General features: G+C 40.8%; 1 protein-coding gene across 6 annotated transcripts in view; it reads left to right on the top strand.

Moving 5' to 3' along the window:
• Nucleotides 1-8,367, top strand: part of CHKA (choline kinase alpha) — a 51,089-nt gene extending 42,722 nt beyond the window's left edge. For all 6 annotated transcript variants that reach the window (XM_082269645.1, XM_082269644.1, XM_082269647.1 and 3 more), the window contains 5 exons: nt 426-513; nt 1,511-1,619; nt 2,575-2,681; nt 3,835-3,916; nt 7,862-8,367. In XM_082269645.1, coding sequence (XP_082125771.1) covers nt 426-513; nt 1,511-1,619; nt 2,575-2,681; nt 3,835-3,916; nt 7,862-7,921 — 446 coding nt within the window. In that variant the 3' untranslated portion in view covers nt 7,922-8,367. The remainder of the gene's footprint in view (nt 1-425; nt 514-1,510; nt 1,620-2,574; nt 2,682-3,834; nt 3,917-7,861) is intronic.
• Nucleotides 8,368-16,462: the final 8,095 nt, after the last annotated feature.

Raw genomic sequence — 16,462 nt, 5'->3', positions numbered from 1 at the left:
TCGATCCATGTATGGCTGCCCTTAAGCTGTGCTGCTGACGTTGAAATGTAATAATGTGGAATATATTCTGAATGCAGCATTGTACAGTGGTAGTCTTGGCTTTTGCAGCATTGTCTACTTACAGCCTCTACTTTACTAGCAAATATCCCACAAATGCAATGAGTGGTGTACATTCATACTCATTCAAAATAGAAAATTTTATTTGCTCTTCTATAGAGAAAAGAGAGTGGTCCTTGAGGTCCACAGATAATCCAACAAGCTTTTCTGATTGCTACACAGTGTAAACCACATTGCAACAACCAGTGCTCATAAACGTGACTTTGAAATTGACTGAGAATTACATTTTTCTAACTAAAATTTCACAATCCAGTGTATTGTTCATTGGGACCTACTGAGGAATTGCTTTGCCTTGTTTGTCCCTGCAGGTAACGTCCTGTTACTCGAAGGAAGAGAGAATTCTGAAAAACAGAAGCTTATGCTTATAGACTTTGAATACAGCAGCTACAATTACAGGTAAGATATCATATACTGTCGGCATTGGGTAGCTTCTAGATCGGTTGGATTTTTACACAGTTTAGTTATAGCCGACAGTCCTACTCTTATTAACCCTAAAATTTTTAAGGACTTTTTTGGCCAACATTATTTTAAATTCATTGCTTATTGTATAATAAGAAGACAATGACAGCATTTCATAGCAGGAGAGACTAATCTTAGCGGACTCATACACTATATCACCAAAAGTATTAGGATGCCTGCCTTTACACGCACATGAACTTTAATGGCATCCCAGTCTTGGTCTGCAAGATTCAGTATTGAGTTGGCCCGCCATTTGCAGTTACAACAGCTCCAACTCTTCTGGGAAGGCTGTCCACAAGGTTAAGAAATGTGTCTATGGGAATGTTTGACCATTGTTCCAGAAGAACTTTTGTGAGGTTAGGCACTGATGTGGACTAGAAGGCCTGGCTCGCAGTCTCCGCTCTAATTCATCCCAAAGGTGTTCTATCGAGTTGAGGTCAGGACTCTGTGCAGGCCAGTCAAGTTCCTCCACCCTAAACTCGCTTATTCATGTCTTTATGGACCTTGCTCTGTGCACTGGTCAAAATCATTTGGTGCAGGGGGATTATGGTGTGGAGTTGATTTTTAGGTGTTGGGCTTGGCCCCTTAGTTCCAGTGAAGGAAACTCTTAACACACAAAGGGAACTCTTCGCACACAAAGAACCATTCACATCAGTTTCTAATGATGATGAGGTTAAAGGTAGGCTCTGCTGTAAGCCACTTAGTTTTATGATCATCTGTTGTGTAGCATGTAGCCTGGTATATGCAGATCAGATTACAGATAGGCACGTTTGTCATCTTGAAAGGATTATAAACTGTTAACATGCTGGATCAGCAAACACATAAACCTGCAGCTGTTGATCTGTCATCTCAGTTGATATCGGAGGACATGAACTCAATCCTAAAACTGTATTTATACTAAGAGTTGTTGCTTAACATGATTCTCTTCCTCCAGGGGTTTTGATATCGGTAATCACTTCTGTGAATGGATGTATGATTACACCTATGAGAATTTTCCATTCTTCAAAGCCAGTTTCTCAAATTATCCCACAAAGAAACAACAGGTATTGGCTTAATTTAATACTTGAGTTCTCTAAATAAGACTTAGCTGAGATTAGTTTTTATATCATTAAGTTTTAGTATCTCTTTCAGCAGTTTTTTCAAACAATAATCTCCTTATCATTTGGGAAAGTAAACTATAAGCTATACAGTTGTCTCTTTTATGAGCTTAGACCACTGTGTTGTGGAATCTTTTCCTCTCAGGTACAGATACCTGGCACCTATTAGTCAGTGATACCAAATCAGATATGTAGCTACATAGAGAGCAACAAGAATCAGTAAGTTTGAATCAGAGTGATCTGAATTTTATTATTCTGCATTTGAGATTAAATATGCAATATGACGTATATAAAATAGGTTGTATCAAAGATATTGTTTGACCAATCAAAGGTTAGTAGAAATTCAGCAAGCTCAGAGTTAAAAGTTAATAGTCCTGTGTTTGCAACTTTTTGGAGGGGATTTCCCATCAAAGATATAAATGTCTTGCGGTTTGTCCTGCCAGACTGTCATCTGGGCTTTTTTTCAGCAGGTTCCTCAATTGTAGATCAAATGTTTCAGCAGTCATCAGATGTATTTATTTCTTTTTGCAAGTTTGCATAAAACATAAAGAGATAGAAAACAAGAGATTCATTCTTCTTATTAGCAAAGCCATTTTGTTCTTAACAGCCATCTTGCCACCTCAACGGTGTGATATTTAATTACTTAGAAGAAGGACAGATATTCAAATTTTGGTCATATCAAGTGAAATATTCTGTTGATATTGGTCTTGGGCCAGGTGGGTCTACAGCTGTTGCATAAAAATCCCAGTCAGTCTGCAGCCTGTGTAACATGGCATGATGGCAGCTGCAAGTCCAATAGTTTTCTTGAAATACTTCATATTAGCAGCTGAGGGCTCTTGTGTGTCTGAATATTACCAGAGTCGAGTGTCTGACAGCCATTTGGTGTTCTTCTGTCTTTCAGCTTCACTTCATTTCCAGCTACATGGCAGAGTTTCAACCAGGGGTTGAGAACCTGAGCAACGAAGAAAGAAGCAAAATTGAGAATGAAATGTTAATTGAAGTTAACAGGTTAGTGAAGTTAGACTTTATAGTTCATGTTTTTTTCCCTCTCTGCTTTAAAGCTGGCTATAGATTATTCTTTAGTTTTTATTTCATTAGCCAGCCAGCTGATCAAAAGAAAGCAAATGGATTCTCCCATTCTCATTCAAGGTGGTTGAAGCAATCTCCCACGCTTTGTCATTGTGTTCTGACAGTGGGACTCAAAATCACTACCAGAATACACTGATCAGCACCGCAGCACACATTTTCCAACAGGAGCTGATCACTAGGTCGGCTCCTCTCGAATGCCATTGTCAGGTCAAAATTCCTGCTGAACTTGCCAAGTTCCGATACATTTATGGTCAATTTAAAAGATAACTTTTTTTTTTTCAAAAGTGCAATAGTTCACGCGTGTACTGAGATACCCCATACCTCTTTACTTAGGAGTTTTTTTTCACTCTACCATGGCATGGGCCAAACAGACCTATAGGAAATAGGAGCTAGATGCTCTTCTGCGTCCAACATAAATCTGAACTTTAAATCATTCCATTTCAAGATAATTATTTCCCTTTTTTATAGACCGTTGTTTATTGTATATGTGAGATAAGTGCAATAAAGTGTATATTCTTGTGAATATTTATTGTGCATATAGTCAAACCTATAAGTACACAAGACCTTCTGGGTCAAAGTATTTTTCCCATGAAACAAAATGGTCATAGTTAGCTGGGGGTTTTTTTTTTGTCTTCCTCTGGGCTTAAACTTCTGGAGTTTGAGAAGTTAACTTGATGGACATATTTTAAACCCTTAAATAACTTTGTAATAGTATAGTAACATAAGTCTTTAAAGCTAAACTCCAGGCAAACCTCTAAAAACAGTTTGGCCTCTATTGCACACTTCAGCAGAAGTAGCTGAATTGCTGCTGTTGTATTGCAGTGTCCTCACTACATGAGCTAGTGCATGATATTTCAAGAATTCTGGCTGAAGAGCAATGAGAAATGTAAGACACATTGATTAAGCATAAAGACTTTTGCAGATAAAGAATAGAATCATCATTTAATTTTCCTCATGTTCTATAGTGAAATTTTTCATGGGCATCTTTAACACCACAGCAAGTGATAGTAGAAAGTGATTTTCTTTAATCTGCTAACTTATATTCAATGTTTTGCTTCTGCTTCTAACTTAGGTTTGCCCTGGCATCACATTTCTTCTGGGGCCTCTGGTCTATTGTACAGGCAAAAATCTCTTCAATTGAATTTGGTTATATGGTGAGTAATACTTTTAGACAATTTATTTTGTTTGCACACTGCCGAAGCATGCACTATCCTGGATGGGATGTCAGCAGGCCCAGTAGACTTGGAGCTGTCACTCAATGACACTGTATAGTATTCTTTTTTTCCTCCTTTCTAGAAGGTACAATTAGAAAAATGTTATGGCAGGAGAAGAGGGGTGAAGATGCTTGGCCAGCCCAGACAGACACTCCAAGTTCAAAGGCAACTTGCAAGTGAATATATACGTAGTTTATGGAAATTAGTTTTGTAAGTTGGTGACAGGGTCTCTTAACCACTTTAGCCCCAGCCCTATTTCGGACACTTTTTGTTCACAAGTTAAAACCAGTATTTTTTCCTAGAAAACTACTTAGAACCCCCAAACATTATATATATTTTTTTAGCAAAGACTCTGGAGAATAAAATGTCGGTCATTGCAAAATTTTTTGTCACGCGGTATTTGCGCAGCGGTCTTTAAAACGCCATTTTTTTGGAAAAAATTTGAAAAATCACATTTCACTGCATTTAAAAAATACTAAACAGTAAAGTTAGCCCATTTTTTTTGTATATTGTGAAAGATGATGTCACGCCGAGTAAATAGATACCAAACATGTTACGGTTTAAAATTGCGCCCCCCCGTGGGATGGCGACAAACTACGGTCAATAGAGATCTCAATCTGCGACGCTTTAAATTTATTTAACGGTTACCAGTTTAGAGTTAGAGTGTAGCTCTTTTTTTTTAATTATTGCCCACGCTCTGGCGATCGCGGCGATACCTCACATGTGTGGTTTGAACAGCGATTTCATTTGCGGCTCGACTTGCGTATACGTTTTTTTTTGTGCGCGAGCTAACGGTGACGGGGACGGCTAAATTTTTTTTTTTTTCCTATTTATTTTTTCTTTTTTTTTAAACTTTATTACAGGTTTTTAAAAAAAAAAAAATCTGATCACTTTTATTGCTGTCACAAGCAATGTAAACATCCCTGGTGACAGCAATATGTCGTGACAGGTACTCTTTATGGAGGGATCGAGGGTCTAAAAGACCCTAGACCCCTCCACTACACTTCCCTGTATGCAAAACGCCGAAAACGGCATTTTTGCATACAGCCGTTTTTCAAATCTGCCGCCTTTTGCAGCACAGTAACCCGGACGTGACGTCATGGACGCCGCCTCCGGGTTACGTCATCGGAGACCCGATCGATGCCGTTTCCGGCATTCATCGGGACTCCATCCAGCCGGCGGACGTGCCGGCTGGGTGCTCGGGGCTCCCGGTGGGACGGTAGCCCCGAGCAAAGCCGCGGAAGGCGGCGGGAGGGGGGGGACGTCCCCTCCCGCCCCCCCGGGTAACGATCGAGCGGCTCCCGAGCCGCATCGATCGTTACCGACGGAAAGCCGACCGTCGGCTTCAAACAACGGTACCGGGATGATGCCTCTAGCTAGAGGCATCATCCCGGTATAACCCCGCAAAGTCTGATCACGTAGAGGTTACGTGACTGGTAGTAAAGTGGTTAATGGTATAGACTAGAGATCGACCGATTATCGGCAACACCTATATATTATATCGGTGGGCAATATGCACTTTCCCCGATATATCGGAATCGGCCTTTGGATTTACCGATATTTAGGGAATGTGCATGTACCGGGGTGATGCCTGCAGCTAGAGGTATCACCCCGGTACCGGTGTCCATAGCCGATGGTTGGCTGACTTGTAATGACAACCGATGCTGCTGAGAAGCCGTTCGGCTGTCATTACAAGGAGCGGGAGGGGACGTCTCCTGCCACCTTCCGCGGCTCGCCTCGGGTCTCCTGTCCCACCAGGAGACCCGGGCATCCTACCTGCACCGCCACTGTCTGATCGGGTCTCCATTTTTTTAAATTCGGTGCCGTGTACCCGGAAGTGATTTCATGACATGACATCACTTCCGGGTACTGGCGGCGCCAAATTCAAAAAACTTACAGCATTTAAAACAGCCAAACTTGGCGTTTTTAATGCTTTTAAGTGCAGAGAAGGGGTTTGGGGTCGTTTAGACCCCCAGATCCCTCCACCACAGTACCTGTGGACATTAAAAAAAAAAAATTTTAATGTCTGAAAATATCGGGCAATATCGGCCGATACCGATATACGATGACCAAAATATCCGTATCGTCGTTAAAAAAATGATATCAGTCGATCACTAGTATAGGCACCCTCGCTTCTGTGTTATACCAATCAGCCATTTTCAGGAGTGTAGTTAGATGTATCTGTCATGGGCTACTGTAAGCATTTGTTTTTGACCAAAAAGAGATCCAAAATGGAATGATTGGTTTATTGTGTATGCATTAGTCTCCAGTTTTACCACAGTGAGAAAGAAAAATAGTGAGTACAGCAAAGCTTTCAGACATAATGGTGAATCCTGTCGAACAACTTCAATACTTTTTAGAAGGAAATGGCCATATATTCTTGGCGACTCAGAAGGAAATCGCCATATATTCTTGGCGACTCAAAGTATCAAAACTATTGGAACACCACAACATCCAGGCAATGAGTATTTCAGAGGTCAGCTTTGACAGCCCCTAACACACAGCATGTTCCCTTAGCATTTCTGCTGGTAAGCAGAATTTTTCAGCTAAGTTTGGTGTCTTTGCTAACAGGTGTATACCGTATATACTCGAGTATAAGCCGAGTTTTTCAGCACATTTTTTTGTGCTGAAAACGTCCCCCTCGGCTTATACTCGAGTCAAGGAAAAAAAAAAAAATTTCTGTCCGCTCCGACGGGTTTAAGGTTTAAAAATGGCGCCGCCCGTCGCATACATGTCACCGCGCACGCGCCGCCGCCGCTCGTGTAATTTCGGCTATTCCCGGCGCCGCTCGGGAGAGGCCGGGAATAGCCGAAAGTATACGAGCGGTGGCGGCGCGTGCGCAATGACGTGTCGGCGCCGGGCGGCGCCATTTTTAAAATGAAGGCGCCTCTGAAACAGGTAAGTGAAACAGCTTCACTACCTGCCATGGGCTGCGGGCACACTACGAGGGATGCAGTGCTGCGGGCATGGTCCACATGTACCATGCCCACAGCACTGCATCTCCTGTAGTATGCCCACAACCCCAGATCCTCTTGTACCATGCCAGTGCCCTGCATTCTCCTGCACCATGCCAGTACCCTGCAATCTCCTGGACCATGCCAGTACCCTGCAATCTCCTGCACCATGCCAGTACCCTGCAATCTCCTGGACCATGCCAGTACCCTGCAATCTCCTGCACCATGCCAGTACCCTGCAATCTCCTGCACCATGCCAGTACCCTGCATTCTCCTGCACCATGCCAGTACCCTGCATTCTCCTGCACCATGCCAGTCACCCTGCATTCTCCTGCACCATGCCAGTACCCTGCATTCTCCTGCACCATGCCAGTCACCCTGCATTCTCCTGCACCATGCCAGTACCCTGCATTCTCCTGCACCATGCCAGTCACCCTGCATTCTCCTGCACCATGCCAGTACCCTGCATTCTCCTGCACCATGCCAGTCACCCTGCATTCTCCTATACCATGCCAGTACCCTGCATTCTCCTGCACCATGCCAGTCACCCTGAATTTTCCTGTACCATGCCCGCCGCCCTGCATTCTCACCCTAGGCTTATACTCGAGTCAATGATTTTTCCCATCTTTTTGTGGTAAAAGTAGGGGTCTCGGCTTATACTCGGGTCGGCTTATACTCGAGTATATACGGTAACTACCTCTTGTGTTGTGCTACAGCACTTGTAATTTATTACTTTGCAGAGTGGGCATGGTGAGGAAGATGAGTGTTCTATTTTATTTTGATTTACATATAATAGTACAGAGTAGTACCAGGAATGGAGGTAATATCTTTAAATGTAACACATACCAAGATGCGATATAGAGAACGCTGAAGTGGTCATCTTACACATGTATTGTTTGAGTAACCATTTTACATGATTTTTTTTTTTAAGGACTATGCTACAGCAAGATTTGATGCCTACTTCCTGCAGAAGAAGAAGCTCGGACTGTAATTCCATTCTGCATGGACAACTGTCTGGATGTTCTCTCTTGTTACTGCTGTTAATATCTTAGATATGAGGGGACGTTATGGGTGTCCAAACTGTGCATTATATATAGCAACCAGTTAGACTCTCTTTCATTCCTCCTATGCAGGTCAGAAAATGAAAACGGTTCTGGTTGCTCTGCTCAGCAAAGCTCTTTCAAACACTTTTTTTTAATGTTCTTTAGGACATTTCTTTTAAGATTGAATGTAATATAACTGTGAAAGTTTACAGAGTTTAGTTTCTGCAATGATGGAGTAATGTCATTTTCTTTTGTGTCAAAATTGTATAGATACCTCCACTCTGGGGAGATCACCATTTTGATTCTGGAGCACATATGAGAATGCAACCTATCTATATTGAAAACTGTCATATTTGGTGAATACTATAACTACAGTATGCAGACTCCACATTAACCACTTGCCGACCGCCAGCAGTACATATACTGTGGCAAGTCGGTTCTGTCCAGTGAAACGACGTAATTGTACGTAGTTTTGCGGGACCGCTAGTAAAGGGCATGCACGCGTGCCGCCGGAGGCACACGCACACGCCGTTTGGCTACAGGGGGAGCTAATCAGCAAGTCTGGCTGCTGCGATTGCCGCCAGGCACCTGCAATCACTCCCCGTGAAGACAGACTGGCGGTCTGCCATTGTACACATGGCAGACCGCTGTTCTGTCAGTTATGAACTCAGGGATCCTGTGTTCCTCTGTTCATGCAGCAAGCCCATTCTCTCCACGACCATTTGATCGCCCATGGTGTTAGCCCCTTCCCTGCCAGTGTCATTAGTACAGTAACAGTGCATATTTTTAGCACTGATTACTGTAGTAATGTCACTGGTCCCCCCAAAAGTGTCAAAAATGTCAGGTGTCCGATCTGTCCGCTGCAATGTCGTAGTCCCGCTAAAAATCACTGATCGCCACCATTACGAGGAAAAAAAATAAAATAAATAAAAATGACATAAATCTTTCCCCTAGTATATAGACACGATAACTTTTGCGCAAACCAATCAATATACGCTTATTTGGATTTTTTTTTTTTTTTACCAAAAATATGTAGTGGAATAGAAATTGGCCTAAAATGTTGAAAAAATTAGATTTTTACATTTTTTTTTTATTAGGAACGTTATATAGCAGAAAGTAAAAAATATTGTTTTTCTTTTTTCCAGGATTGTCGCTCTTTTTTTGTTTATAGCACAAAAAATAAAAATTGCAGAGGTGATCAAATACCACCAAAAGAAAGCTCTAATTTTGGGAAAAAAAAGGACATCAATTTTATTTGGGTACAGCGTCGCACGATCACGCAATTGTCAGTTGAACTAACGCAGTGCCATATCGCAAAAAATGGCCTGGTCATTAAGGGGGAAAACCTTCCGGTCCAGGAGCGGTTAAAAAGAAAAATGTATTTGAATTTGTGGGAAGGGCAGTTGTGCCCTTATCCAATCAGAGCTATTTATGTTGTCCAATTAATATTACTTAGGATAAGGGAAAAATTCTCTAGCCATTCATATTTAATTGTCCTGATACCTCTCTAGTAATTTAAGTTTTGTGGCTTTTATGCTGCATTTTGCACATGCTTCTCTTAATGCACACAACGTTAGGCATGATAAATAAGGAACGTGTGTTTATCTGATTGGAGGTAATCACTTCTCCACACTGTGTAGGTATAGTATTTTTCAGTGTATTTGTTTATACACTGGAGTATTTCTATCATAGAAACTCCAATTTTGTTGGAAAAAAGTATTTCAGGTGAACTATTTACATAGCAAATACTTTAGCATGCATTGTGCAATCTTTATGGAGTTAGGGCCAAACTAATGCAATCACTGAATTTTTTCAATAGAGTGTGCTAAGTGTGAGATTCTGCCTAATGTGATCACATGAAAATTCCCAGTGTTAACTCATTTTTGATATGACATTATCAAATAGAGGGGTTAAGTGTTCTCATAATTGTAAACCAGTTCAAAATAATTTGCAACCCTGATCTAAAACCAAGTTGGTATGTGAAGTGGTTTATTATTGTAATTGTAAATATTGTATAATGTTTTTTAAAGGTGTAATATGAATTTCAAAGTTTAAAAATGGTTTACTAATTTGGGCTTTTACACTTAGGCTCCATTCACACTGCCGCGACTTGTCAGGCGACTTGTCAGCCTGACAAGTCGCGGTCCATTGACCGCTACAGGACCCGTCCTAATAGAAGCGACACAAGTCGATCCGACTTAGAAAAAGGGTCCTGTAGTACTTCGGGGCGACCTCGGAGCGACTTGCATAGACATTCATTATATGAAGTCCGTGCAAGTCGCGCCAAAGTCGCGGTGCACGGGACTTCACAAGTCGCCCCCGAAGTAGTACAGAGTCGTGCCGCTGCAGTGTGAATTCGGGCTTAGAGCATTTTTACTCACATTCCTGTAAGCAGAATAACTAGTTAACACATACAGTTTCTTGTTTATTACAATAGATCAAGTTGAGCAAGGCTTCAAATGCATTTCACTTCAAATGCAATTTCAATAATGTAATGCCCAAATTGACATACGTGTTTGCAGTGTTTGGGGAGAACTCTGTGGATGAGTTTTCATATTCAACCAAAGGTACATAGGCTGAACACTACTTTGAGGCACAAAGGAATGGTGCCATTGCCTAAAGCAACCAGCAACGTTGTTATACATTTCATTGCAAGAAAAAAAGTGCAATATAAATGCAAATGCAACACCGTCGCAGTCATTTTTTTAATGTATAATACGCAATTGACATTCTGTAGTGTAGAAACAATTCTTGTAAATATTGCACTGACCTGGATTCACATTTTGTTTATAGCTTTGCTATCCTTTTCCGATTCGATTCAGCTAATTGTTACTTACTTATTTCAGTTCTTGTATTCCCAGCCTTGAAAGTTGAACATCAGGACTTGGTTAGCCTATTGCTTAATTTAACAGCCAGTTAAGCAAAAATGTAAGCATGTGAAAGGGAATTCTACCCTGACACTGCTGAGTTAATGGGGTCCTGGTCTTGTGTCAGGGCGTGTATGGCGTTACATCCTAAGGCTACATAAAATATTTAATTTAGATACACTAGGCTAGTTTGTGTTCATCCTAGTGTTGGCTTAAAGCTTTTTTTAGGATGGTAGTCCGTAGCTCATGCCCAATAATGTTTTATTTGGTTTCATTTCTTTAGCAGCATAAAAGTTATGCATTATGACACCATTAGCCATTATCCATCCATTTTGCTTTCTAAAAACACTAAGGTTTCCAGATGCTTGCAGAATATATGTATATTTGGTATGTATTCAACCCAGAGTGCAAGCTGTATGTGTACAAGGAAAATGGGACAGCTATCAGGTGTGTATTTAAAGTATTGAAAGCAACATACAGTATATTGCTGTATCAAATTTGTCTGACAAACGCTGGCAGATCAAGTACATTAAGAGCCGGTCCACACTAGCGCAACTTGTCAGCCTGACAGGTCACGCTCCCTCGCGGTCCATTGACCGCTACAGGACCTGTTCTAATAGGAGTGACACAAGTCGCTCCGACTTAGAAAAAGGGTCCTGTACTACTTCGGGGCGACCTCGGAGCGACTTGCATAGACTTCCATTATGTGAAGTCCCTGCAAGTCGCTCTGAAGTCGTGGTGCATGGTAATGCACAAGTCGCCCCCGAAGTAGTAAGGAGTCGTGTCGCCTCAGTGTGAACCGACTCTAAAGCGTACCAATCGTCGGCGAACGATCGGCCGTCTTTTGTCCCCGGGCTGTAGGTGTCTGTTGAAAAGTGCAAAGACAGCACAAGAATTTTGTCCGCCGACTACAGCCGACTGCAGAAGTGATGTCATGTAATGGTTAACTTTCCCTGTGTTTTTTCTTTTCTGAGCATGCCCAGTCTTGCAAATCTGCGGTCTGTCGGCCGAATTCTGTACTGACTGGCGAACAATCGGCCGCTCTGGTGTCGGCATACAAAAATTTTAATGCTTGCATGACAGATTCTTGTCGGCAGAATGTGCGCTGACGGCTGTCGGAGGCATCATACTAACAAGCGTACAATCGGCAGATCGGTCGTCGGCCGACGCTTGTCTGCCGACGATCGGTACGTGTGTACGGGCCTTTAGAGATCCAGGATCTGCCAGCCATTTCATTGCTAAACACTCTGTGACTATTGAAGGCTTCTTGCTGTATTCTAGGTGATTTTTCTGACAGATTATTGCTTTTATGTGTCAATACCTGAGCAGAAAAGACTATTAGAACCCTCCTACAAAATATTATTTGAGAGAAAAAGCTTGATTGCCTGTTACTGTCCCAACAACTGCCGGTGTAAACCAGCCCTTGGTGTGACTGACATATTCTCTACTGGCCATGTTTGCATGACTTGCAAATGATGCCATTGCCAACAAGAGGCTAATCTTGTGTTGTAAATAAAAATGTCACTTGTAGTTGTTGTTAAAGCGTAATTTCACTCACTTAATTTACATTGACTTTTTTAATCCTTATGCTACTGGCATTGGTAAATGGATAGGAAAATATATCATATTTGCTTTTTATTTTTACATTTCGGCAGTTACTTCCTTGTTTCCATTCCTGGGCAAATGATGTCATACATCCCAGGAGTCTTCAGTAGGGGAAGAGGGGCTTTCTCAGCCAAGCACACCCTCTCCTGCTTGTATGCCTGAGCTAAAGGCAGACGGATTCCAGGAAGTAAATGCTACATGAATCATCTGTCCTTAATAAAGATGGCCACAGCCAGAAATGCTAGGGGGTGTTTTTCAAAGTGATTTCTCAGCATAAGAAAGCATTGAGATATAGATGGAAGGGTGAGTTTGCTTTGAGTATTGAAAATGAATCAAATAGCATTTTTGGTTTGTGGTGCTCAGATCAAGTGTAGTTCCTTTTCAGGCAGGCAATCTTTATTTATTTAGCCCTGTCATTGTAATTCATTTTACATGAGTTTTCATTTTTCTTGTAAGCAACATTTTCTTTTCATAAATTCACTGTGCATCTGTAGCAACTATTTGTAATATATGCCGTCATAAATGCTTTCGAGGCATACCTAAATATTTCTCCTGTTATTTCATAAGCACTAGAAGGAAAAACCAGTGTTAAATGGTTTACTTCACTGCCAAATGGGAGATGAAGATTACTTAAGGAAAAACTGTGATATGCAAAAAGATCTCTGCCATGGCTTGTGCTATGCTGGACCTGACACAAGTTAGGTTGATGTGCAGTATATCAGTATTACATGGCCAGGCAAAGTATCGATTTGCCTTCTTTTCTTGTATGTGTATATAAAATAATGGAAACAATATTTGTAAGCTCATGATTCTTTGCTTGATAATCATTTGATAATGAATCTTGTAGTGGGTTTTCATGATCTAATTACACTAATACTGTGTATTAATATTAACTAAGTGAACTAGATGGAAAATGTGTGTAATATCCTCAATAGGGATATTAAACACAATTCAGGAATAGTGTTACAGTGTGACTCCAATTTACCATTAACAGTGATTGTAAAAGAATATATTGCAGACATTGCCTCTCTGCATAGAATGATTTGTGCATTCACTAGTCAGAGTGTATAGGCTTTGCTTAAATTTCAATTTCTGTCTGCACAGTCATGTAGTAGGCTTGGCCACTGCTACATCCGTCGCCTACTTAGAAGTATATCCTAATGCTGGCCGTACACTAGCCGAAATATCGGGCAAACTCATTTTCGAAAATCGAAAAATCGGCTGTGAGAGCAGACGATCGTGCCATCATGTAAGGACCGAATTTTGAACGATAAATCCTTCAATGGACATAAATGAATTCAGTTTGTCACATATACCTAGTGCAAACAGGTCGGGCGAAAAACACATTAACCTTTCAATTTATCGTTCGTTTATCATTCGGCCAGGAGATTTTCAAAACTGTTCCTTCGATTTTTTTTCGGCTCTGAAAAGTTGAAAACGATTTTCTTTATGTGCCCATTAACTGGACGAAAAACAGACGATCGGACCAAATGACAGATTTTCTAACAATTTTTCAGCAGGTGTATGGCCACCATTAGGCTATTCGGCAGTTCCTAAGACTGCAGGGTTAGCTATGAAAACTTAAACCTTTCCTGGTAGAAACCTGAAGGCTGCCAAGCTTTTTTTTTATCTTGACAAAGTCATCTAATAAAGTGGACTGGCTTTTAGCGCCTTCTGTGTTGCTGACCTGGAACTAGTATGTGGATAAGGATAAATTATGTGAACTCATAGGTACCTGTTCTGGATTAGTGAATAGATGTACTAAAGCAAGAGTCAGCTTCACAACCAGTAAAGTTGTTTTAACACAGAAATCTGAAATGGCAGCTCTTATGTTTCTTTCAGGAAAGGTTTCCTTTATGCAATGGTTGAATTGCTGCATTTTGAGTAGTATGATTGACAGATCTGCTTTTTTTGCGGCTTTTTAAGACAATTTCCCTAGATCAACCAATTAATCATGCCTATATTTTACAATGGTGTGGGGTTACACTTTAACATTCCTTTTATAAAGCTCATATTGGGGGACTTTGTTAATATGGTTTTGCTTGTAACTATAGAAAGATAATCCTTGTTTTGTATGGAGGTGCAGCAGTGGACTAGTGCTAAAAGCTCTGAGTTAGAAGTGGTAGTATTCCTTAAAGTGTTACTAAACCCACAACAGTAAAATCAGTCTGAATATGCATTAAAGTATGCTTGTTATACTCACTGTGGAACCTAAGGGGTTATCCCTCTGCATTGTGTAAAAAGGCTGTTAGATCCTATTATCTCTGATCCTCCCCTTTTTCCGCTGTCCCCAATCCATCCCCTGAAAAGACAGAGCCTTGGGGGCTTAGTTGGGTGTGTATTTTTTTTTCTTGGGAGAGTGCATGTGATTAGCACAGAGCCGATCAGCACTGTCCAGACAAGGGGTCAGGGGTCCTGCAGCCTCATAGGACATGGTATGGGACAGGGTAATGATTAAGCACACAGTCAGTGTGTGTGAAACGCGTCTACCTTGTCACGATTGTCATATTTGGATGTCCAGTCAATAAATCTGGATTTTGACTCAACCTAGAGTGCTGCCAATTCCTTTTCCTTTATCAAGTTTCCACGGAGGCGAGCCGGGGCATGCACTGGTGTGAGTCATCAGGCAATTACACCACCTTGAGCAGTGAGTTCTTGTCTCTTTAAGCCTCATAGGACAGTCAGAGTAGAATGAGGCTATGCAGCCTCATAGGACAGTCAGACAAGCCTGCTATACACTGTGATTAGAAAAGGTATTTAGCAGGTTATATTTACTAAAATAATTGCATTTCCATGTACTGTGGGAGACCAGATATAGTGAATGCAGTGTCCTGGGTTTAGTAACACTTTAACCTTCCCTCACAGAAGAGGTTGCTATTAAAGTGAATCTGCACAAAATCAGGGTGTGATATTGCTGTAGGAAGCTATATATGCAATTTTTTGCTGATAGGGCACTACCATGTTGGGTATCATGCTTGCTCAGCAATGGGTATCCACAGACCTAAAATAGTGTCACAGATAAAGACCATTTGCAGCAATTTGACTTTCCTGTATTCATGCTGTTGATAGCTTACTCAAAGCCTGCTGCCTTCCTTCTAACTGGGGTTATTTTATCTATAGAAAGTATAATGTGACATTAGAAATTATACTGTGAAATGCCATGACACTATTTGCTAACTATTCTTTTAACACCAGTGTTTTTTTGATTTTTAGGCAGGTTTTAGAAAACTTTACATTATATACAAATGTTTTTTTTTTGTATTTCTTATGTATTCCCTGCATCTGTTATGCATATCAAAATTACCTTGCACTTTTTTTTTATGTAAATGCAAAGCTGTATTTTTATATTAAAATATGGATGGTAAATACCTGTCTTGTGTTTTTTTTCGTGTTTTCAATATATATCTGATTTGAGCATCTATTTAAATGTTCAGATCCTGTTTTAGAAGAGTAACATTGATAGCAATCAAAATATTCTGAACACAGATGTTGAATAGAATTTATGCAAATGCCTATCACAGTTGGGGAAAAAAAAACCTGAATTGTCTCATTGTCAAAATATATATAAATCTGTTCAGCCACCCTTATGATTGACTCACCTGACAAACTATTTCTATATTGCAATTAAGCAATATCATTTGGTAATAAACCGACTCCCACCAACTTACTGGACAATGAAAGGGCAACAGCACGCTGAATGTGTTTTGATCCATTGACTTAAAGAGGAAGTAAACCCGTTTAAAAAATGTGAAAAAAAAAACCTGTAAAGACAAAGCCATAATGAGCTAGTATGCATCGCATACTAGCTCATTATGAAGTACTTACCTAAAAACGAAGCCCCCTCAGAGTCGACAGGACGGCCGATAGATATGTGTAGGGAGAGAAAGCCCACTTCAAGTTGAAGATGAAGATGAATAAAAATCTGTTTATTTGTATCAAAAAAATGATAAAAACTTCTCAAAGTACATCCATAATAGCCAGAGACACAGGGGGGGTGCACAGCGGTTGATGCGTTTC

Source organism: Pelophylax lessonae (assembly GCF_965119305.1).
Source record: "Pelophylax lessonae genome assembly, chromosome: 10".
Lineage (NCBI taxonomy): Eukaryota > Metazoa > Chordata > Amphibia > Anura > Ranidae > Pelophylax > Pelophylax lessonae.
This window is presented reverse-complemented; position numbering and strand designations above follow the sequence as displayed.